At 40.3% G+C, this 24300-nt stretch overlaps 1 protein-coding gene across 1 annotated transcript in view; it reads left to right on the top strand.

The window, feature by feature from the left end:
* Positions 1-13508: 13508 nt before the first annotated feature.
* The window catches only part of LOC117805033 (GRAM domain-containing protein 4-like), a 50550-nt gene continuing 39758 nt past the window's right edge, over positions 13509-24300 (top strand). The window contains exon 1 of the mRNA XM_034673578.1: positions 13509-13916. Within this exon, the coding sequence (XP_034529469.1) occupies positions 13888-13916 (29 nt within the window). The 5' untranslated portion in view covers positions 13509-13887. The remainder of the gene's footprint in view (positions 13917-24300) is intronic.

The following is a 24300-nucleotide window of genomic DNA, read 5'->3' as shown; positions in this document are numbered from 1 at the left end:
AATGTGGTTATCTGAGAGAAAGGCAAAGTGGGAGAAAGAGCCCCGCAGAGGAAATGTTACATAACACAGATGGCCTCAGATTGCCTCACAGTGAAAAACAACACTGTAGTTTGAACTCTTGCCTGCTGGGGAAACACCCAAGCAGTAAGAGTAAATAGAGTTATCTTCCTCTTATTTAATATAATTAGTTATTAATTGATGAGTGAGTCAATGGTGGACTTTTTAGCTGACCAGTGTTTCTATATGCAGTTTTATGAAATTGATGTTTCTCACAAAGCTTTTTTATTAAAACATACAATTATTAAGAGTCTACTGTTTACCCAGCTGTAAAGGCTCAAGCAATTAAAACACTGCAATTATTAGTAACAAAGGAAAGAAACACATTTAAGTTCTGTTCTTGGTGTAACTTGTTTCTATGTGTGAGCCTGAATGGGTCAGTCTCTCTGTCCCCCTGGGGAAAGGGTTTATTATGTGGGTCAGGCTGCTGCTTCAGTTCAATTTCTGTTAACCACACTGCTCTCATCACTCATTGACATGAATTAAATTACTGATGTTATTTATACACTTTGCACTGGGATTGTATAATCTATCTTTGGTTAGATAAATCCTTAATTCAAAGTCCAGTCCTTCCACCTTTCAGAGCACACATACTGGGCTCTGACCAAACTGATCAACTAAAAATAACTACTAAAAATGTGGGGTGCTGTTGGCCTAGTGGTCTAAGCAGGTTACATTCCAGTCTCGACCTCCTCTTCACCTTTCCTATCGAATAAAGGTAAAAATGCCCCAAAATATAACTTTAAAAAACCTACTAAAAATGTGTCAAGTTGCTTTTGTTTAGTTTGTTTTCCTTGTTTTGTTATCTGTCATTGATTTCCTTTATTTTCCCTTCCTAGATGTGTTTCAGGTCTTGTTTCCCCCCTGTGTGTGATCTCAACAACATTGAAAATGAGGGAAACTTTAATGTCCTTTGGAGAATAATAAAGTTGAATCGACTTCTTTGTTAGTCATAAGTTGAGCTTATGGGTAGGTTTAGGGTTTTGGTTTAGGGCGTAGAGCTAGGGTAGAGTTAGCTTTAGGGTTAGGTAAGTGTAAGATTTACAGTGACACCCCCGCATTGTCCGATGACTCAGCAGTTGAATTGGATGCCAAGGGCTTGCATGAGCCGGCGCATGTCACACACGCCTTCTGTGTCCATCAGAACCATTGGCTGTAGTGTGTATTTACATGTGCTTTAGGGTTAAAGGTGTAAAAACATCCAAACATTTTCTTTTTTTTTTTCCACTTTCTTTTTATTTCAATTTCAGGTTTACAAAAGGGAAAAAGTAAATAGAATAAAACAAAATTAAATTAAATTAAATTAAAATAAAAAAAAATAAAAAAGAGGAGGTTGTTCCAGACCATTCAATCGTTCAAAACAAAGTATACCATCTATACAGGTGAAGGGTTACAGATTCTGGTATATGAGTTCCATTTTTCCCAGTATTTCACACAGACATCGGCTCGTAGTCTTAAGAAGAAGGTGAGTTTTTCCATGGAATAAATTTCGTTTACAATTGCAATCCAGTCGTCCTTTGTTGGTGGGTTTGTCTGCATCCACTTACGTGTGATAGCTTTTTTGCTTGCAGCCAAGATGATTTTGTAAAGATATCTGTCCTGAGACTCAAGACCATTTGGCATTTTACAGAGGTACAATGTGACAAAACAGGAAACAACTTCAATTCCAAATATCATCCTCATTTCTTTTGCCAGCTCTTGCCAGTAAGAATGGATTAGAGGGCAAGCCCAAAACACATGGAAATGATCTGCCATAGCTGTACCACACTTCCTCCAACATTCATCAAGTCCCTGAGAGGCCTGTCGTTTAGATGATATTTTAGGGGTAATAAAAAATCGTATTGTACACTTCCAGCAGAATTCTCGCCATGATCTAGAGTTGGTGGTCCTAGCCTGACCCTTCCAAATATCACACCAGTCTTCCTCAGCTATCTCCAGGCCAGACTCCTTCTCCCATCTCTGCTTAATATAGAGAGTAGAGTGGTTTTTGGAACTTTGCAAACTTTTATAGATTCGTGATATGAGATGTTTGTTGTCTTTAGTTTTATATGCATCAATAAATATGCTGACTAGATTAGGGTTATTATCCTCTGCTTGTTTGATTTCTTTGTCAAAATAATCTCTTACCTGGAGATATCTGAAGAAATCATTTCTCTCCAGATTATATGCATGGGAGAGGTGAGAAAATGGTTTCAAGGCATTATCACAAGTTATTGTACAGTAAGCTGTTATGCCATTGTACGTCCACTGATGGAATCGTTTATCAAGACTAGCTGGCTTAAACTCTGGATCATATGCCACCCATTTCAGAATTTTTGCATGTTTCTCAAGACCAAACCTCTTGCAAGTCTTTCTCCAAACACCGAGGGTCACTTTGGTCCATTGATTAGCTTTTTCCAGATATAGATCCTGGAGCTGGGAGTAACCTATTATAGACTGTGCTGGGGTATCAAATTGTAATAATTCCAAATCTTTCCATTTGGCAACATAATCTGGATTGCACCAGCACACTAAAAATCTTATCTGGGCAGCTATAAAGTAGTCCTCAATGCATGGAAGAGAGAGCCCACCCTTATCTTTATTTAACTGTAGGGTCCTGTATCTAATCCGAGGTCTTTTACCATTCCACACAAACCTTGAAATTATCTTATTCCACTCTCTGAAGTCCTTAAGAGGAACTTCAACAGGAAGTGACTGGAACAAGTAAAGAAGTCGTGGAAGGACATTCATTTTTACTATTTCTATTCGGTTCGACAGATCTAGCGGCAGTATTGTCCATCTGTCTAAATCTGTTTTAATTGCCTTAGTGACAGGTTCATAATTACAATCGTATATTTTAGTAATATTTCTTGGGATCCAAACTCCTAAGTATTTAATGGCAGGGAAGTCCCATTTAAAATTAAAGTTGCTTTTTAAGTCTGTACTTGGTCCAAAGTTATAACAAAGTATTTGGGATTTGTGCGTGTTTAATTTATACCCGGAGTACGAGCTAAATATCTTCAGGAGTGACATTAATTTGGGTATGCTTTTCTCAGGATTTTTCAGAGTGAGCAAAATGTCATCCGCAAATAAACTTATCTTGTACTCAACCGCCTTAATTTCAATCCCATTAATCCCTGGATCTTCCCTTATTGCCTGAGCTAAGGGTTCAATAAAGAGTGCAAAGAGGGCGGGGCTAAGTGGACAGCCCTGGCGACACCCTCTTTCCAACTTAATGGATTGGGTTAAGTGACCATTAACTCTTATTCTAGCTGTGGGGTTTGAGTAAAGTGATCTAATACATTGTACTGATTTATCATTAAAGCCAAATCGTTCCAATACTTGATAAAGATAGCTCCATCCAACCGAGTCGAAGGCCTTTTCTGCATCTAAACTGATAAGTGTTGCACTAATGTTTTCTTTAATCACATAGTCTACAACGTGGAGTGTCCTCCTGATATTATCCTGTGTTTGTCTTTCACGGACAAACCCTGTTTGGTCTAGATCTATTAGTTCAGAGATAATATGTTCAACCCTTTTGGCTACAATAGATGCGAACAACTTATAGTCTGTGTTTAATATAGATATTGGCCTATATGAGCCACACTCTACCTTATCCTTGCCCTCCTTAGGTATTACTGTTATTACTGCCTCACTCCATGTTTGTGGCATCTGTCCCTCCTTAAGAGTGTAGTTAAAGCAATTGATTAGCATTGGCATTAATTCAAGTTTAAATAATTTATACCATTCGCTGATGTACCCGTCAGACCCTGGTGTTTTGTTTGTCTTCATTCGGGAGATTGCATTGCTCAGTTCAGTAATGGTTATTTCTGCTGTCAGTGCTTTATTCTGCTGCTCTCCTATTGAGGGAAGATCCAAGGACTTTAAGAAGTTTTCGATTATTGAGGAGTCTGCTTTCTCAGGTTGGGTGTATAAAGATTTGTAGTAGGCTTCAAAGGACTGTTGAATGTCTTCTAATTTATGACAAATCTTATTATTTCTTGGGTTTCTTATTTTTTGAACAGTCCTCTCTGCTTGTTGTTTACGAAGTCTCCAAGAAAGTAGTTTCATGGCTTTAGCACCAGTTTCGTAGTACTTTTGCCTTGTGAATCTAACTTTTTTCTCAATCTCTTCGTCATAAATCTCATTTATTTCTTTTTGGATACTTTGTAGTTCAGCCAGTGTTTTGGAGTCTTTGTGAATATAGTGTTGAGTTTCTATGTTCTTCATTTTTAACTGTAATTCCAGTAATCTTCTTTGTTTCTCTTTTTTCCTATGGGAAGTAAAGGCTATAAGTTTACCTCTGAGCACAGCCTTCCAGGCGTCCCATAAGACATTTGGTGATACTGTTCCATTGTCATTAATTTGTAAATACTCCCTCAATTCTTTCTTTATATAATCTTTACATAATTTATCATTTAGGACACTGGTATTAAGTCTCCAGAGCGTTTCCTTTTTTTTATTATCTAAGTGCAACGTAAGGTATACTCCTGCATGATCTGAAACGTCTCTTATGCCAATCTTGGATTCACTTATCCTATGTCTATCTACTGTGGAAAGAAAAAAGTAATCCAACCTAGAGTATTCTTTGTGGGGAGGGGAGTAGTATGTAAATTGTTTTTCAGTGGGATGGAGCTCTCTCCATATGTCTAAAAGACCTAGCTCTTTCAGCATTTTCTGTAAGAATTTGGAATTCTGACTTTTTCTCTTGTGTAGGTTTGTAGAATCAAGTTTGGGTTGTAACTGTGTGTTCCAGTCTCCTCCACATATTAGAGTTCCTGATGATTCGAGGGCTAGTAAATCGAATATTTTCCTGATGAATGACTTATCCTGTTCAGGTGGCATATAAACATTTAAAAGAGTAACTTCTTTATGGTCTAGTTTGCCTTTGACAAGGATATAGCGTCCTTCCTTATCTTTGATTTGAGAAGTTAGTTGGAACTGTACTTTGTTTGAGAGTAATATGGCCACTCCCCTCCTACGCCCTGACTTATGGGAGGAATAATATGTATTCATGAAGCCCATTTTTTTAAGTTTTTCATGTTCAGAGTTAGAAAGATGGGTCTCTTGCCAAAAAGCCACTTGTATTTTCTCCCTCTTCATTTTAGCGATAACTTTACTTCTTTTTACCGGGTTGTGCAACTCATTCACATTGAGTGTTATTACCCTGTATTCCTGATAATGCATTTATTGTATTTGTTTCTGTCTTTGATGGTCAAAAGCAACCTGGTACAAAGCTTCCCAGAACATGGGTACAGACAACAGCGTGAACAAAAGTGAACACTATGAACATAAAACAACTTGGTTCCCACAACTGGAGGATATATTCCCTCCTTGGAAATAAGGGGAAGGCCTGATTCAAAATAAGGGCCCCTTTCTGAAGCCGATGATATTGCTCCTATAATGTTAGCGAATAACATCTGCTTAACTCTGGCAGCTTTTTCAAACATCCAAACATTTTCAAGGGTTAGAGTTAGGGTTAGGGTTGGGATTAGGGTTGGGGTTAGGGTTACAGTTACCACTTTTGTTATAGAGTCCAAATCCACAATCCAAGGCTGGTGTATGGTGTAGTGCAGGTGTTCCCAAACTTTTCAGCCCGTGACCCCCAAAATATAGGTGCCATAGACTCGTGACTCCCACTGTCCCTCAAAGTGATTTAATGTGGCTTCATTTAGCTGGTCTGTAGAAAATTAGCCTACCTATATGTGGCTGTGTTTCCCGTGCAATTGAATGAATTAATCTACTGCTACTGATACTTTTGATAATTAACTGGTCACTAACCCTAAACTTAAGGAGTCAAACTCATTACATTTTCTATTTTCAAGGTTTTATTTCAAGTTTAGCTACTATTTTTGTTGATAATTTTTTACAATAAATGAGTAAAATGTACTATTTTTAGATAACTTTTGTCATTCAACTTTTTTATAGCATTTTTTTCAGTATTTCTTTGTTCACCACAAGTTAACAAATTAATACAAAACCAACAAAGAGAAGAAAACATAAATAAATACAAAAAATATAGAAAAATATAATAATAATAATAATAATAATGACAATAGTAATAATAATAACTAAATAAAAGATAAAAAATGAACAGTACAAACAAAAAGGAAGATACAATACATATAAATAAATATAAATATATATATAAATACATATACATATATTTTTAGATAACTTGAAAAAAAAAAAACATTCTGGAAGACTACGACCAACCCATTTGTGTCTCACGACCCCCCAGGGGGTCCCGACCCACACTTTGGGAACCCCTGGTGGAGTGCATGGACTGTTTATCCAAGCGGAGTTATATCAACCCCCTTGTGCCTTACAGCGCATTTCATGTTAATTACATTGGCGCAGTGATGTGTGTCGCCGTACATCTTTGTCACCTGCCGTCCTAAGGAGCTCCGTCTCCTTATTTATCACTTTATAAAGTTGTCACAGACACAACAAGATGGCGATGAGCACGAACCGACATGCAGGTGGATGACCCCGGCTGCACTGACAGTTGAGGGAAACGGCGGAGCTCGGCAGAGGAAGAGAGAGAGAGAGAGAGAGAGAGAGAGAGAGGAAAAAAAAGACTCGTGAGTGACAAGTTAAACCAGGCTAACGGATACCTATAACCCATAGCTGTAACCTCAGAGCGCGGATAACGTGGACAAAACGTGAGCATGTCTTTTGTTGGAAGAATAGAGGAGTTTGACTGTGCAAATGAAGACTGGGAGTCATATATTGAAAGGGTCGAACTTTACTTCTCTGCAAATGATGTGATGATTTCAAAGCATTGCCACTTGAGCCCAAAGCCCCTTGTGATAGCAGAGAGATTCCGCTTTCACAATAGAAACCAGTCTTAAGATGAAAGTGTCTCAGAATATGTTGCTGAACTACGCAGCCTGACTCAGTTTGGTGAATTTGGAGTAGGACTTTATGATGCTCTGCCTGACAGACTGGTTTGTGGCATGCATTGTCAAAGCACACAGAAAAGGCTACTGTCAGAAAAAGATCTTACACTGGAAAAAAGCACTGCCTATTCAGTCCCTCCAGGAAGTTGCGATTTCGCGATCGCAACTATCAACGCAAGTTCAACCAGTCAGCGCGATTTTTTCGCGGCCTTGCAATTTCATACAATCACCGCAACTTTCCTGCAACTCTGACCAATTACCTTAACCTCAGCCCCTGTACGTCATCGGATTTGTCATCAATTTCACTTCCTTGGAACATAAACGTAAGTCCTCACTGCAAAATGTGAAAACGTGAAAGTGGATCAACATCAGAGTCCGTGACAGTATTGGACTGGCTTGCTTGAAGTTACATGAAGATGACAGAGAAATTATCTGGATCACTCAAGATGTGTCTGGCATAAAACTGAAAATGGAGCTAGACACAGGGTCAGCCTTGTCTGTCATTTCAAAAGCCGACTACAGGCGACTGTTCCCCAACTTACTGTTGCTGAGGACCTCTGTGCGAGTCAAGACCTACACAGGTGAAAAAGTGCGCCCCGCAGGTAAACTGAACGTGAAAGTGACATATGAGGGTAAAACATTGAAGTTGAAAAAAGGAGGGCCGCCACTCTTCGGCCAAGAACGGTTAAGGAAGATCAGACTGGACCAACGAGGATGTGTTTGCAGAGGTCATAGGCACACTAAAAGGGATAAGGGCAATAATTGAGTTGGAAGAAAATGCAACTCCAAAATTCCACAAAGCCCGTCCGGTGCCGTATGCACTGCGTCCAAAGGTGGAAGCTGAACTAAAGAATCTAGTGGCCTCTGGCGTCCTGTCAAAAGTAGAATGGAGTGATTGAGCGATGCCCAGAGAGGGAAGGCTGAAGCTGTTTGCATATGTGGAGACTTCAAAGTGAGCGTCAATCCTGTGCTGCTTACTGTGCAGTACCATAGACTGTAAATAAAAGTGGACAGCGTTGCTCCGCCTCTTCCCCGTTGTACGGTTCTGAAGCCAAAAAATCCCGCTCCTGGGCGCCGCCATTGTGCAGCCAGAGCCTGTGAAGCCACTGCAATAAGCTCCGCCCTACAGCGTAACGTCACAAGACGTGAATCAAAGGAAACCCAGAAGTAAAACCCCGTTTTTAAACTCTAATAACTAACGGAAAAGAAACTTTTCAGGAAAAAGAGTCTTTGGACACAAAACAGTTAAATAATAACTACATATCACCACAGCATACGGATGTGAGAAACATTCGTACGACATGTATTTATTTTTTAAAGTTTGACTGCTCCCCCATTCAAATGAACGGGAGAGACAGATTTTTTTTACCTATACTGCAGCCAGCCACCAGGGATCAGACCATACACTGTATAAAATATGGACGTAGTATCCGTGACGTCACCCATCTGTTCCTGAGAGCTGTTTTGAAGCAAATCGACGGCAGCAGCCATATTGATAATGCGGAACTCAACCAGGCAGAGTGTGACGTAGTGTGAGCCTCTTAGCCAATGGCTGTGTGTTCCCGACCGGGAGTCACGTCAGTCATGTCCTTATTTGGGCAAAACTCGTAATCCTAATATCATCTGAACCGTCACGTTAGAAAAAAATTCACTCCCCGTACAGTGTATGTCATTAGAGAGATTAGCGTTGTTGGGCCAAGCCGTTTTTTGAACCAGGCTGTAAACATGTTTATTAATGCTGCAAAGATCGTCTTTTTCCCATTCATATCTATGTAGTTTCCGGTGTTTCTGCAGCCAGCCTCAAGCGGATTCTCGATGTACTGCAGTTTATAGCACTTCCGCATTGGCTTCATCGTTTGAGACCGGAGTTTGCCGCTTGGATCAGACACACTGCTGAAAGCTTCACCACCAGGGTTGCATCTGGCTCGCTTGTGCAGTACCCACTGCCACGCATTGACGACATCTTTGCATCGCTGGCAGGAGGGGAGAAGTTCTCAAAGATCGACCTAGCACAAGCCTACCTACAAATGGAGGTCAAGGAATCTAACAAGAAACTCCTCACAATCAACACACATAAAGGTCTGTTTCAATACAACAGGCTCGTCTTTGGGTTTGCCATTGATCAGGTGCTTCAAGATATCCCTGGTACACCGTGTTATCTTGATGACATCATTGTAACTGGCAAGAATGATGATGACCACTGAGAAAATCTCTGCAAGGTGCTCGCCAGCCTAAGTGAGCATGGCCTGCGTGCAAAGAAAAATAAGTGTGAGTTCTTCAGGAGCAAAATCTCATACTGTGGACATGTCATTGACAAGCACGGCTTACAAAAATCAAAAGAGAAGATTGACGCTGTGCTCCAGGCACCAAAACCAGATAATGTGCAGACGCAGTATCCTATGATCAGCAGGGATTTCAATCACGTCACCCAATCTCCTGTCTTAACTAACTTTAAACAATTTGTGAACTGTGCAACGAGTAACAAGTTACTGTTAGGGTTGGGGTTAGGGTTAAGGTTCTGATTAGGGTTAGGGTTAGGGGTGCAACGGATCAAAAAACTCACGGATCGGATAATTTTTTCGGATCAGCAAAAAAAAGAAAGAAGACTAGACAAATATAACTTTGTCCTCCATTTATTTTGTAAAACACTTGTAAACTTTTGCCCATTAAATAAAAACAACATTCAACTCAAAATGTACTGCTTGTGCAAAGCACCCTATCTGTGGGCCCAGTCATGCCTCATTCACTGAATTTCATGGCATGGCAAGTGAAGGAGCAGAGGAACTTCAAAAGTTTAACTCCATTCTTCTTTCAGTCGCTGATTTTCACTGTCCACTTTTCTTTGAGCTGCAAACCTGGAGCACACCGTTTTCGTGCATTCTAGGGTCCTACAGCTGGCAAAGTGCCAATATGTGAACTGCTCCATAAACAACAGTGAAAGTTAAAAATTGACCCGACGAAAACACAGAGTGAAGGAATAACAGTTTGGGGGCCATAGATAGGCGGCCGGATTGAGGGCCTCTGGTCTGGTGGGTGCGTGACGGAATTTCAATACGTGGCTCAAGCACATTCAGCATTCACTGTATTTCACAGGGAAACCAAAATGCTCCCATACATGTGCCTTACAAGATGCGGGAAGTTTTTCAAGTTCCTCTGCTTCTTCACTTGCAATGACTACTGCTGCCGTTGACAAGTGGGTGTAGATTGAACATGCGGTCATCACGTGAACGCACACAAAACATTTTTTTTCATCAACCAATCCGCGGACCATATCCGTGCCGAACCGTGGAGAGGCATCCGTACTGATCACGGATCAGTTAGGGTTCTGATTAGGGTTAGGGTTCTGATTAGGGTTAGGGCTCTGATTAGGGTTATGATTAGGGTTAGTGTTCTGGTTAGGGTTCTGATTAGGGTTAGGAACCTCATGGAAACAGGCAAGGGGGGCCACGAAGTGGACTGTCCATTAACACGCCCTGGTCCCCATGCAACCCCACTATTCATGAAGGCTGTCTTGGTGTTTGGAGTTAAATTTGTTTATCCTCTGTTTTTCAGGGGCTTCTGGTCCCTAATGGACCACTGTATAATGTGTTGAAAGCCTGTGATTTGTTGGCTATTCAGACCATGTTGTATGAAATGTTGTGCAACTTGTGTTTGGGTTTCTTTTCCATTTTTAATGTTTTATCTGTGCTGATAAAATCTCTTGCGGATCAAGATTTTGGTCTGTCCAACGTACCTTTTTTTTTTTCTTTCTTACATTTTTTAGCATGTTAAAAGGTAAATACAATCCTGAGTATTTAAATCTCTGATGGGTTTTATTCTAAGTATTTCCTGTGTGACTGTGTTTTTAATCCAGGGACTGGTATTCAGTTCAAAAAATGTACTCCTATGTTGAGAGTCTGGCAGTGTACTACAGACTAAATATTTCTAAAGGTTATTGTTCCTCCTGTAAGCTGAGATGACATTGTAGTTTTGTAGACAATGTGTGTTCTTCAGACAAGATTCAAAATTCTGTTTGATCAGTGTGTTTAACTTGATGTTTACAGAGGAAAACGTGGATATAAAGGGAATGATTTTTTCTGGGTCATGCTTTTTTTCTTTGACCAGCAAATTTTTTTTCAATGAGGTCCTCAGGAAACTCCAAGAGTAACCCTGCTTTTTTTTAGAGCTGTGGATAGTGTTTTTGTTGCTCTTTGTAAGTCCTCATCTCTAGTACAGATTCTTTTAAAACGCAATAACTGAGACTTCACAATACCTTTAGAGGTGTGTCTGTGATGGAAGCTCGTCTTGTAGAGTAAAGCATGTGTCTCTGTGTCTTTGAAGTAGACCCTAAAGTCCAGCTTTCCTGAATTGTTAAGTTAAGGTCCTTTAAAAGTGACAGTGTCCAAAAATTTGACCTGTCATCCAAGGTGACCTTTATCTTAATTAATGACTGATATAAGTTGAGGTACTTTGCATAGAGCAAGAATTGTTGTTTAGAGTGTATCTATCGTCAAGGAACCTAAAATAGTGTAATGGTTTGAGAGGATAAGCTGCTAGGGCTGATTCCTCCCAGTTTGCCATGTAGATATTTGCATATGACGGAGCAAATTTCTTTCCCATCGCTGTGCCTTTGATTTGTAGATAAAATTCAGAGTTAAACTCAAAGTCATTCTTAGTCAGACTAATTTCAAGTTTCTGTAAGATGTATTTATCAGGACTTTGTGGGTCCGGGTGTTAAGTCATATATTTTTTTACAGCTTGCAGGCAGGCCTCTGTCTCAATATTTGTATATAAACTAGGGATGTACATTTTAGGAATTTTCTTTAATCGATCTTTGGAAGTGTTAATCAATTATAAATTAATCGTTAAAAAAAACAGACTTTTTTTATGACACAAACAATTTCAAAAAATGCGTTGTTTATTCAATAATAAAGCTTTATTTTGCACAGCAACATAGTGCATACAATTGACAGTATTGCACAGAACATATGAAGGCGTACAAATTATACAACAAGCTCAACATCAACATGCGGAGCAGGATCATAAAAATAATCTCTGCAAATCATAGAGCGTGGCTCAAACTATAACATGTGGATTTGTTGAAATAGGAGAACTAAGTAGGAATTTATTTCCGTCTCACAGTGTCCACTTTTTTGCATACTTGGTCTTTTTGAGAAAAATAAGCTTGTCCACATGGTCGGGTATCAGTCGGGCACGCAACCTGGACACAATCAGTCGGGCTGAGGAAAACACACGCGCAGAAGAAACTGATGTTGCTGGGATACAGAGATACTGGTGTGCAAGCTTCGCCAGTCTGGGAAAATCGCTCTGCATTTATTTTCCACCAGTCTGTCGGCGGTGTATCCAGAGATTAAAAAAAAAAGTGCCCTCTGTTTATTTAATTATGGTATGTTGCTATGTGTATTTTGGAAATAAATAAATAGTATTGGGATTTTCCTTGTCATAATTAAATTTCCTCCACAAGTGGTAATGTAAATATTCAACAGAATGCAGGGAATTAAAGCTGCTGTTGGTAGGAATGGTGTAAAAAAACGTTACTTTTTTTCTGCTGGGTTTGGAGAAAAGGTCATAACACCCATCTGTACTCATCGGTAAGTGGAGTAATTTTAGACTGTTGCGAAATCTCTGTGTTTTCCAATGCCTTTGTATCAAACATTGTTATTATACTTCTCGTTCCTGTTATGACGGACCAATCAGGGCTAAACTCCAATCCTCTGTCCTGATTGGTTAAGGGGCGGCCCTTACTACGTCCTCCGGTTGGTTATGAGACCGGCACGATCATCACTCTTTTTATTCCACTACTTTAGTTTATTTTATTTTCATTTTTCTTTCTTTTTCTTTACTTTACTTTCTCTTTATTTATTTACCTCTTTATTTCTCTACTTCCTTATTTCTTTATGTATTTATTTTGGTGCCTTGGTCCACAGTATCCTGTAACCTCTTGAGTCCTCTTCCTCCCTCCTCCTCCCGCAACCACAGATAAACATGGACAGAAAAGGGTTACAACACCCTGAGCTGTCCCACCAGGCTCAAGAATCACCTTAGCCTGCACACGCCGATCTGTGTTGGGGGGCTAAGAGGAAATCTGGTTAGGAGGGATAGTGTTGACATTCAAATACCCTCTCTCTGAGCAGATATTTACTCTGTGACTACAAACAGCAGCTTTAAGTGTTAGATGCTAAATTGTTCTGGGGGACTACCCCCAGATCCCCCTTTTGTTATTGCTTCATCAATGGATTTAAATTCACCCTAAACTGTGAGAAGAGGGGTTTGAAAGGAGGTGACCTTTTTTTGTTTTCGCACAGCCTGAGTACGCCACTGCTGACCTGGTATCAAAGAGGGCATAATATGTTTTATCTACAGAGTACATCCAAGAAAGGCACTTCTTTTCTAACTAAATAGAGTAAAGGGGGCGATATAGTACATTATTGAACAGTGGGCTATTACTTTGTATTTTGACGGTGCTGTTGTTTACTTCCACTTTAACTTATCACGACAAACAGTAGTTGCAGCCACTGTGTGGTGGTAAGGAGCATCGTAAGGAGAGGTGGCTGTGTGTCTGCTCCGTCTGCTTACGTCCTGTCAGTGGAGCATCATCAGCCTCAAACGGCCCCTTTAAGAAAACAGCACTGAACACTGACGAAACGTCCTCGGCCCAGCTCCCCATACAGCTCCCTGCCTGTTAGTGCGAAATCAACAAGAGGCTCAGAGGAGGCTAGTGTCTGCGACCTCCAAGCTAACAGCGGTGCTGAGGGAGACTGTTATCAGACAGGGGGAGACGTGACCGGGGTTTACCCGACCAGGAGACGACATTTAGTCAGTTCATAGAAATAAGAGGGGATTGCTGGGATGAACGGACCATATTTGCAGTTCGGGCACTACTGTGGACTTCCAGAGCAGCAGCAGGTGTACTGACGGATAAAGCAGACTAAAGACAATCTCAGTGTTCATGAAACTTTGCTACGATTTACGTGCAGGGTGAGTAGACACGTTTTCTCCCCGTGTTATTCTTTTACGTGCTTGTTTTTAATTAAGAGGATTACATCACACGCTAGTTCCTGTGTTGAGGGGGTCATCCAAAATGAGGGTATTTATCATGCTGTGCCTCCTAATGTTACGGACATCATGCCTGGCTGTATGGGGATAGGTAACCCGAGGCCTAACGTCAAACTCCAGGGTTTGATTCAGTCCCAGTCTTCATGCTAAAACCATAGACAGTATAAAAAACTGAAACCTGAGGGACACATATTCAACAACCCAGTGAGGGTTAGCTAACAGCTATCGTTAAACTGTGCTAAATATTGATGCAGTTCTGGTAATATTGACGTTCACAGTGGTCAATATGATAGTTTATTTTCTTTTTTTAGTAATGTTGAATTCTTCGATTTTCTTGGTGTCAACTTCACAACTCTGCAGTGTCACCGAGTAATGCATATTTTGTGTTTCTATATTTTGATTAGTTTTAGTATTGGTTTAGCACGTTCTCATATTATCAGAAAATAGACAGACTTAGAACTTATCTGTCACGTTGGGGGAAAAGACTGAAGGAAGACTCAAGTGCAGATTTTAAAAATAAAAAAGGACAAAAATACTGAAATGTCAAAAAAATAAATAAAAACAAAGTCCAGAATAACACAGAGAACACAGGAAAGTAGGGATTTAAGGATACACTCAACCCACGATTCAATTCGAATCCCGATTTCTGGTTCACGATAATATTCACTCACGATTTTCTAAAGATTTTCAAGAAAACTGGATTGAACTCAAAATTTAAATAACTATAATTTTATTTCAATTCACAGATATGGACAGTTGCAAATTTATATTTTTTATCTTATTTTTTTGAAAACAAAGTAATCCTTCTTCATTTTTAAGGTGTGTTGTAACTCAAATAAAACCACTGCACACTTTTTTTCAGCACCTTGCAAATAAACTAAAAATGACCATACAAAAATACACATTCACATCGAAACATGCTTTAAACTTCAAACACCTGTTCTGTTCATCTCAGGGAGTGACGATAGAGAGCAGCGCAAGAGACTGCATGATGTTGAACAAGCAGAACAGTATACATAAAGTCAGGAACAGGGAAAGGTGTCTAAATTAATTGGAGAGCAGAATAAATAATTTGTGAACACCTCCAGATGGTTTGGTCCAGGAGGCCAATTAGTGCCACACTTTAAAAGGTGCCAGTTATAATCTGCCTGTGTTCGTTGTTGGTTGGTGTCTGATGTCGCTGTGGCTGTTTGTGTAATAAACCAGTTTGTGGTACACCTGAACCACCGCCTGTGATTTTGTTTATCATGCCTGCTGTATCATCCAGCCGCTAAAGGGTCATTCTAACAAGTGGTTGTTATTTATTGATTAAGGAATTAAGCCAGAGTTAGGCAAACCATACTGCGTGGTTTAGGTGTGGTTGTCCGGGGGTTGCCGGCGGGGAGCGCTGCTCTGCTACGTACGAAACCCCGACCCAGAATCAGGTCGTCTGCAAGTCATTTAGCACCACGTTCTCCACAAACATGCGGTGCGAGATAGGAGAGGGGTGACCGTCGTCTGTCCGCGCCCCGACCCTGTCACGAACGGCGCTACTCGCCGGCCGAAGCCGGTTATCCGGGGCCAACCGAAGATCCGCGGCGCTATGGTATCGTTACGTCTAGGGGGGATTCTGACATAGAAGCATTCAGTCATAATCCCACAGATGGTAGCTTCGCACCGTTGGCTCCTCAGCCAAGCACATACACCAATTGTCTGAACCTGCGGTTCCTCTCGTACTGAGCAGGATTACTATTGCAACAACTTTTCACTTTAAAGCTAATTTCATGTGACACTCCTGTACGGCCTTAGGTCACTATTTGGCAGCTAACGGAAATTTTAAGGTGGAGTAACTCCTTCACATTACTTTGAACGAGTTGATGTCATGTGTCAATCAAGTCACCTTAAATTTCAAAACGATAACTGACCGTTGTGTTGGTTTTTAATAGTCTCACGTTCCTTGTTTCTGACAGAAGTTAATCAGAGTTGAAGTAGGGCAGATCAGAATCATATGTTTAGACAGCTGATTGACTGACTAAACATTTAACATTTCCACAGCCAATGTGGAAGTGTTAAAAACTGCAGTTCCTCGAGTGTCCGCTTGAGGCTGGCTCCGGAGGTACCGGAAACCACATACACACTAAGTCAAAAAGGTCGATCTTTACAGCCGAAATAAATACTTACAGCCTGGTACAAAAAAAACGAGTGTAGTCTGGACAGCCCATTTCTTGATAGGCATACACTGTATGGAGGGTGAATTTTTTTCATAACACGGCAGTTTTGAAGATACTAAGATAACTCTTGGCTAGGAGGCTCAAAGCCCGCCTTTTTTACCTCAACAGCAGTTAGGTTGGGTTTAGCATATCCAATATGGTTCCCACCAATGATTAGCTTCAAAACTGCGCTTCAGAAACAGATGGGTGACTTCACGGATACTATGTCCATTATTTATACAGTCTATGGTTTTGGCGTGAGATTTGTTTGGGCAGAGTGAGAGCGTGAGACTGACGGTGAAAACGTGTCACACGCCAAGATATTGAATATGATCCCTTATTCCTTTGGTCTAAGTTTCACAAACTAGGCTACCTGAAATTGCATTTATCCGGTCAGGTTCATGTACGGTAGGTAGCTCTGTCATATATGATTAGCAAATACGGTTTATAAATTATATTATAAATAGTTGTACTGTATTTCAAGACATAAAAAAATGTTTTCAAATAAAAGCAAAGCATAAGAATGGCATGCACATGTTTACATGTATTCTGTTTTTTTACTTTTCATAAATGCTGTATTAAATTGACTTAACAGCAGCATAACTTTAACTTAACATCAGCATTTTTTCACCCCTTGCAATTCAACTCAGAGGGGCCAGCTCTTATAGTGGGGCCTCCTAACCCTCTTCCCCTGGGAGAACCACAGCTTAACATCCTGCCCGGCATCATAATCCATCACTCCATCAATTCTGGCCCCTCAACACTGATCCGGATGAGGTCCTCCACAGTATCAGTGTGCAGACTTGCCCTAACATCCGACTTAATTCTGTTTTGTGTCGAAAAGACTCTCCCGCAGATATTGGGAGCACCAACATGATCTTGACTAGGTGTAGGATATGTTGTAAAAAAACAAATATACTGATCAAACCAACTGCTCATATCTACAGTGAAAAGAAGATCATGTTATGTTTACTAACAATAACAGAGCAGTAGGGCTCTTTTGTCATCGTGACTTCCCACAGTCCAAGATAGCTTTTTTCTTTGAATGATGTTTTTATTGTCATTTTCATCTCTCAGAACTCCTCTTTAGCCGTCTCTTTGTTGCACCCATTCCTGGTATGAGGTGGAATAATGAGAAGTAGAAAAAAGGTCCATATCAACATATTTTTAGGCATAATGTCAACAGAAATATGACACATGTAGCACAAAAAAAATCCAACCTGTCCAGGATAGTGGAAAAGCGCTCTAGGAGAATCTTCACCTCTTCTACACCATAGTCCAAGAGCTCCAGCTTATCATCTATCCAATAGTCATGGTTGAAGACATTGAAACACTTAACTGCCTTGGCTGTTGGTGTATCCTTTATGTTCTCTTCTATCAACAAAAGACAGACAGAAATTGGTCAAATACATAGACCTGTCAACAGTGCTGCAAACATGTCAGTGTACTTACTATAATGGTAAAATGCAACAACTCACCAAGTAGGCTGCTAAATCTGTTCTTCATGTGTTTCACTGTAGACACAGGTCAGCTCAATGACTCTTTGTCTGGAGGCTTACTGGCTGATTGGTTGACCTTCTGCCAGCTTTGCAGCTTCACCTTTAAGAAGGGTGACTTTCTGTGAAGCATACAAAATTAAAACACTATGGACATTTTATTAAAATTAAATAAATATAAGATTGTATACAGTACACATTGTATGTGTCCCTGTGTCCCAGTTTCTCCTCCTTTCTGTTGGTGCTGCCTCTTCATGGCTGCCAGGAACTCAGACAGCTTACCATCAGGTTTGGGTCTGGCTGCCATAGTTTCTATGGTAGCGAGGAGACTTTCGATGCCACTGACAGCCTGGGAAGACATAGTTGTTCTTGCATATAAAAAAACACATTAAGGGGAAGATGCAAAAAAATATTTTGGCCCCTTTTCTCTCTGTCTCCCTTACCTGGGGTAGGATTACATAATTTCTCTGGAGCAGCAGGCCGAATCGGCCGATGAAAGAGAAAGGGTCTGACAGGAAGTGGCAAAATGCCACAAATGTCCCATCCTCCATGGTGGCTTTAATCTGCAAATTTATCAGTGTAGTTCTCATTCTCAACTCCCATACAACACCAAAGTTAAAAATGATTTCAATAATGAAATACTGTCCAACTCAAAACAGTTAGATAACACCAACCTTTGCTCTGCCAGCTATGTCTGCACTGGCTGAGGCACCTGCCAGGTGGTCCATGTGCATGTACACCGCTGTAAACTGACCAGAGCTCTGGAGGTTGCCATCCTTCCCTGGTTTTAGGAATGTGCTCAAACTCCTAGACACATGGGGCAACCACCTTGTTCCTTTCACCCCACTGGGTGCATTCACTGCGACTCCGATTTCAGCTGCCAAAGCTTTTTGCTATAATGTCATGGGTGTTATTTTCTTTTTTACTCATTTTAATAGTTTTGCACCTAGATGGGCAAGCAAGATAGGAGGAGCAGACACTGGGAAAGGTGATTGTTTCTTTACTGGAAGACGTTAGAGCACAGGGACGCTACAGATTGTTTTGTAGGAACCCTTTTGTTAAATCAAACACCAAGATATCATTGGTGAGAATAAGTTTTAATTTCATAAAATATTATTAATCAAACTGTAGCAGAGTTCCCACGCGTCCTGGAAAACCTGGAAAACAGTTGACCAGTTTTCCAGTACTGGAAAACACCCTGAAAATGGGAGAAAAAGTAAAATGTCCTGGAATATCACATATAGTCCTGGAAAATTATTCCAACAACGTTTCCTATGTCATCTGTGACGGGCGAGATAGGGTCAGGGTAGTAGTCAAGGTCTCTCCCCCTGCTCCTGTCTTTATCTATGTGTTATGGCCGACTTACTGTCTCCAGAACTAGAGCACAGGTCTTCTTCCCACTTGTTGTGTTCCTATTGTCCAAACATGGTTATCTAACTTTAGTGTCGTCTTCAGAGGGAATAAATACCATGCCAAGGGTTTTGTCTGGCAGAACTGACTTGGCATTGCACTGCGCTCTCCTGCCTGTGTACTGTTATGTTATTTCTCCTCGATCGAGTTCTATATAAACTATTTCAACGTAAGCCGTCCGAGTCTCCTGAGTCTTCTGTGTCCAGTGTCCAGTTTGTTGCTGAATTCCATCACAATGTTGAGTCCCAAGGAATGAAATGACCCTCTGTTATAAAGTATACAAGTGGTATTTACTTGATTCAAATTGAAATGTTATCTGTTTATCACTATGGTACAGGTCTGAAGTATTTACATTGATACGTTTTACAATACAAATAGTTCCAAGGGAAACGAAGAGTGCAAATGGTAGTAAGCATGTGCTTTAGTGATGGGAAGTTTGGCTCTTTTCAGAGAGCCGGCTCTTTTAACTCGGCTCCCAAAGAAGAGCCGGCTCTTTCAAGTCCCGAACGGCTCTTAATTTAGGATCTTTTGTAGCCATATATTTAACCGTAACTTTCAGAAACTAATTGTTTGTGTTGAAAACCCTTTTACGTACAATGTTTTTATGAGAAGACTTTTGCCCAATTTTGTGCATTTATTCTGTTATAGAACCTTTCTTAACCTAACCCTAGGGTTAGGGATAGGGTTAGTGTAAGGGTTGTGATTAGGGTTAGGGTTAGGATTAGGGTTAGGGTTAGGGTTGTGATTAGGGTTAGGGCTAGGGTTAGGATTAGGGTTAAGGTTATGATTAGGGTTAGGATTAGGGTTAGGAATAGGGTTAGGGTTAGGGTTAGGATTAGGGTTAGCGTTGTGATTAGGGTTAGGGCTAGGGTTAGGGTTAGGGTTAGATAAGGGGTAGGGCTAGGGTTATGATTAGGGTTAAGGTTATGATTAGGGTTAGGGTTAGGATTAGGGTTAGGAATAGGGTTAGGGTTAGCGTTGTGATTAGGGTTAGGGCTAGGGTTAGGGTTAGGGTTAGATAAGGGGTAGGGCTAGGGTTAGGATTAGGGTTAAGGTTATGATTAGGGTTAGGATTAGGGTTAGGGTTAGGATTAGGGTTAGGGGTTAGGGTTAGGATTAGGGTTAGGGTTAGGATTAGGGTTATGGTTAGGATTAGGGTTAGGTTTAGGGTTAGGGTTAGGGTTAGGATTAGGGTTATGGTTAGGATTAGGGTTAGGGTTAGGAATAGGGTTAGGGTTAGATTAGGGTTAGGGTTAGGAATAGGGTTAGGGTTAGATTAGGGTTAGGGTTAGGATTAGGATTAGGGTTAGGTTTAGGGTTAGGATTAGGGTTAGGGTTAGATTAGGGTTAGGGTTAGATTAGGGTTAGGGTTAGGAATAGGGTTAGGGTTAGATTAGGGTTAGGGTTAGGATTAGGATTAGGGTTAGGGTTAGGTTTAGGGTTAGGATTAGGGTTAGGGTTAGGGTTAGATTAGGGTTAGGGTTAGGGTTAGGATTAGGGTTAGGGTTAGATTAGGGTTAGGGTTAGGAATAGGGTTAGGAATAGGGTTAGGGTTATGATTAGGGTTAGGATTAGGGTTTTGATTAGGGTTAGGGTTACGATTAGGGTTAGGGTTAGAACCAGAACCAGAACCAAACTCATGCAAACTGAACCAGAGCCAAACTCAAGCAAACAGAACCAGAACCAAACTCAAGCAAACCGAACCAGAACCGAACCAGAACCGAACCAGAACCAGAACCAGAACCAGAACCGAACCAGAACCAGAACCAAAACCAAAACCGAACCAGAACCAGAACCGAACCAGAACCAAACTAGAACCAAAACAGAACCGAACCGTACCAGAACTGAACCGAACCAGAACCGAACCAGAACTGAACCAGATACAAACCAGAACCGAACCGTACCAGAACAGAACCGAACCAGAACCGAACCAGAACCGAACCAGAACAGAACCAGAACAGAACAGAACCAAAACAGAACCAGAACTGAACTAAAGCAAACAGAACCAGAACCAAACTCAAACAAACCGAACCAGAACAGAACCAGAACAGAACCTAACCTGAACGGAACGAAACCAGAACCAGAACCAGAACCGAACAGAACCAGAACAGAACAGAACCAGAACAGAACAGAACCAGAACCGAACTCAAATTAACAGAACCATAACCAAACTCAAGCAAACAGAACAAGAATCAAACTGGAGCAAACATTATTAATGTCCTCAGGTTGGCATTGAGAAAAATCAGATGCCTCAGCTTGGATGGGCTGATCCGATTTCTCCTCTCAGTGAGTATTTGCCCGGTCTTCATGAAGACTCTCTCTGAAGGAACAGATGTAGCCAGGATACACAGCCTCCCCTCCATCACCTGTATCCTATATCCTCACATGTGATTGGCCGCATGGACGCCATGCTGACTAATCAAAACAAAGTTCTGCTGTGAGCAGAGCTGGGGCTGAGCACTGTGAGAGCTAAGCAGCGAAAGGAAAAAACTTGGAGCCGGCTCTCTCTCGATGCGAGCCGGCTCTTCTGATTCACTATAAAGCATCGGCTCTCAGAGCCGCTGCTTTTGATCATGACACATCACTAATGTGCTTAATCTGTGTTACAATTATGAGCGGGCCATTGACAATTTTCTCACCTGTAAGGGGTCCCTGGCTCCAAAAAGTTTGAGAACCCCTGCTCTAGCTAGTAGGAGTCCAAACACCCGATAGTGAAAACAAATGGAACAAAAAGAGCGACACAGCTGCACAGAAACTCCACGTTGTAGACATCGCTGATCATAATAGACATCGCCATGCAGGAAGACAGTTTAAACTTTTTTAAATCTCTGAGAGATCTTCAAATACAGAGTGCGTCTTTACACCGATGAGATTTTTTCAGAGTTTACGGTAACTCAAATAAAAAAACGTGACATTTGCTTTGTTTTATATCGACCACTTAGCAGGATGAATATCATGATTAAGCAGGTATATTGTGAGTTTGAGTTGAGTTGAGAAACATTTGTGGCCATTTTTGTCATTCAGTTCTATTTAGGTCATTAAAGCACTGATCCTCTGATCATTATTATTATTTAATTATTTCAGTAAGGCAGCTTCCTGAGTCCTTTGCTGGCTCTTTTGTTTTTTCTTAGCTCATTTTATATTTTTTGAGAAAAGAGAAAGCTGAGATGTTGCCCATCATTGTTACTTGGTTGCATTAATAAAGTGAAGTGCTGTACATCTGCGGCTGCATTATTCTATTATCAATTTGCCATAATTTTTAAGTATGTAAGAGATGATTTCATTGATAGCCATAGCCTACATGTCTTTCAGTGTAGACTTCCACTAAGAGGAACATATTAGACTATTTAGGAACTAAATTAGGAACTAAATTTAGACGGTCATACCAGCTTGATCATCAATGAAAATGTCCTGGAAATGTCCTGGAAAATGATCTCTGGAAAAGAGTGGGAACCCTGTGTAGCTATATTATTGACTTATCTAATGTTGTACATATACTTTAAATTAGTATAATACTTCATGTTTCATGTTTCATGTTTCTAGGCCTATCTCCAGTTGTAAAGTTAGTTCTAATCTGATTCCGATAGATTTTTCGAAATTCTTACCTGATTGCTTATTGTAAAATCATAATTGAACATTTTGCAATTTAAACAAAACACTGCATAATTTTAAGTGTTGGTATAGAGTTTGTTTCCCATTGTTGCCTATTAATCTCAGCAAATGTGGCTAAGCTTGCCAATTTCCTTCAGCTGAATCAACTTTCTCACTACTAAAACTTTCTGGATAAAAATACATTTTGGGATTTGTTGAGGAAAGGGAAGAGGAGGAAAAGTTGCTGGGATAAGAAAATGTTGTATTTATATCTAGACTTTTTTGTAAGAAACCGTAAGTAAAGCTGATGAGTGTTCTGAACTGTTACAGCAAGGAGCTGTTTAGTGGATTCAGGAGGTTATCCTGAGAACAGATTTCATGGTGTCAAGGTGTCTTGACAAAAAAAGAAAATCCACTGGGCCCTTTGCAGACAAAGAACAAGCTGTCAGCCTTCATCTTTCACATTTATGTGCCCATGTGTATACTGAAACAGGTTATCAACATCAGTAAACCTAAGTTTCTTAATTTCAATTCCATTTAAAAGTTGACTTATTGCTCTTATTTATATCAGTTTTTTGCATGTACAGCTTTTTTGTTCGCCTCTCCAAAAGATGGTCAGAAACTTTTAAAACTGATGTTTGAAGATTTATTGTGAATCCAAAAACAGTGTTGGAGCCTGTGCCTCTTCAGGGGGTGCTACTACAATGAACATTTACACTTTTACCTGTTTTCAAGTAAGGAGCATAAACATCATTTAAAAATTAAACTAATGTTTTGGACAGTTCAGGAAATAAGTAACCTAAATGTAAGGCAGTAAAAATGTCAAAATGAAAGCATCATAGATAATTTATTTAAGAGTCTTTGTCTCCTCTAAGGGTTAACACTGTATTCATTTGACAGCTATTTTAAGTCTCATTCTTTAGACGAAAATGCCTGTTAGTTTTAGTCACATTTTAGTTTTTGCAGCCCTTTATAGTTTTAGTCACATTTAGTCTTTAATTTAAGAAAACAAATTCTCTCTTAAAAATAATTCATGTAGTTGATCAGATATAGGTATCAGGGTTGTACCAAGTCTTAAAATCATAGATATTTCCCTCTTTTAACACTTTTGCTTGTGTAATATCTTAAGTTAAGTAATACAGCCTGTCCCTGCTAAAAAAGTCAAAAGAAAACATTCTTGCTGTGACCACCGTGCCTTTTTTTTAATTCTCTTGATTCACAGAAAAATGCCATGAACACAAATACAAGGGCTGCATCGCACTTTTACGACGGTCCCTGAATTTACTTGCAGTGACAGGCGCACTGGACAGACAGTTCACGGCACTCTGAAATGCATCTTCATCTTTGATGACAAGGAGTTGATCAAAACTTACTAAATGTGTCTGATGTATCACCAAACTTGAATAAATCAAGCTTTAGACGCAGCAGGAAAAAATCCTCAAGGAAAATGAGATGCAGATGCATGGAGGCATGGAAACCTGGTTCACACAGTGAGTCTACCTGCTGCAGATAGTGACCAAGCTAACAATGCGCCCCTCAAATAAATAACACAACCTGCCACAGCAATGCATTGCTTTTATTTATAAAGAATAGATGGGATGGATTTTAAATGTCCAGCGG

The sequence above is a fragment of the Notolabrus celidotus genome, chromosome 21 (genome assembly GCF_009762535.1).
Source record: "Notolabrus celidotus isolate fNotCel1 chromosome 21, fNotCel1.pri, whole genome shotgun sequence".
NCBI lineage: Eukaryota > Metazoa > Chordata > Actinopteri > Labriformes > Labridae > Notolabrus > Notolabrus celidotus.
This window is presented reverse-complemented; position numbering and strand designations above follow the sequence as displayed.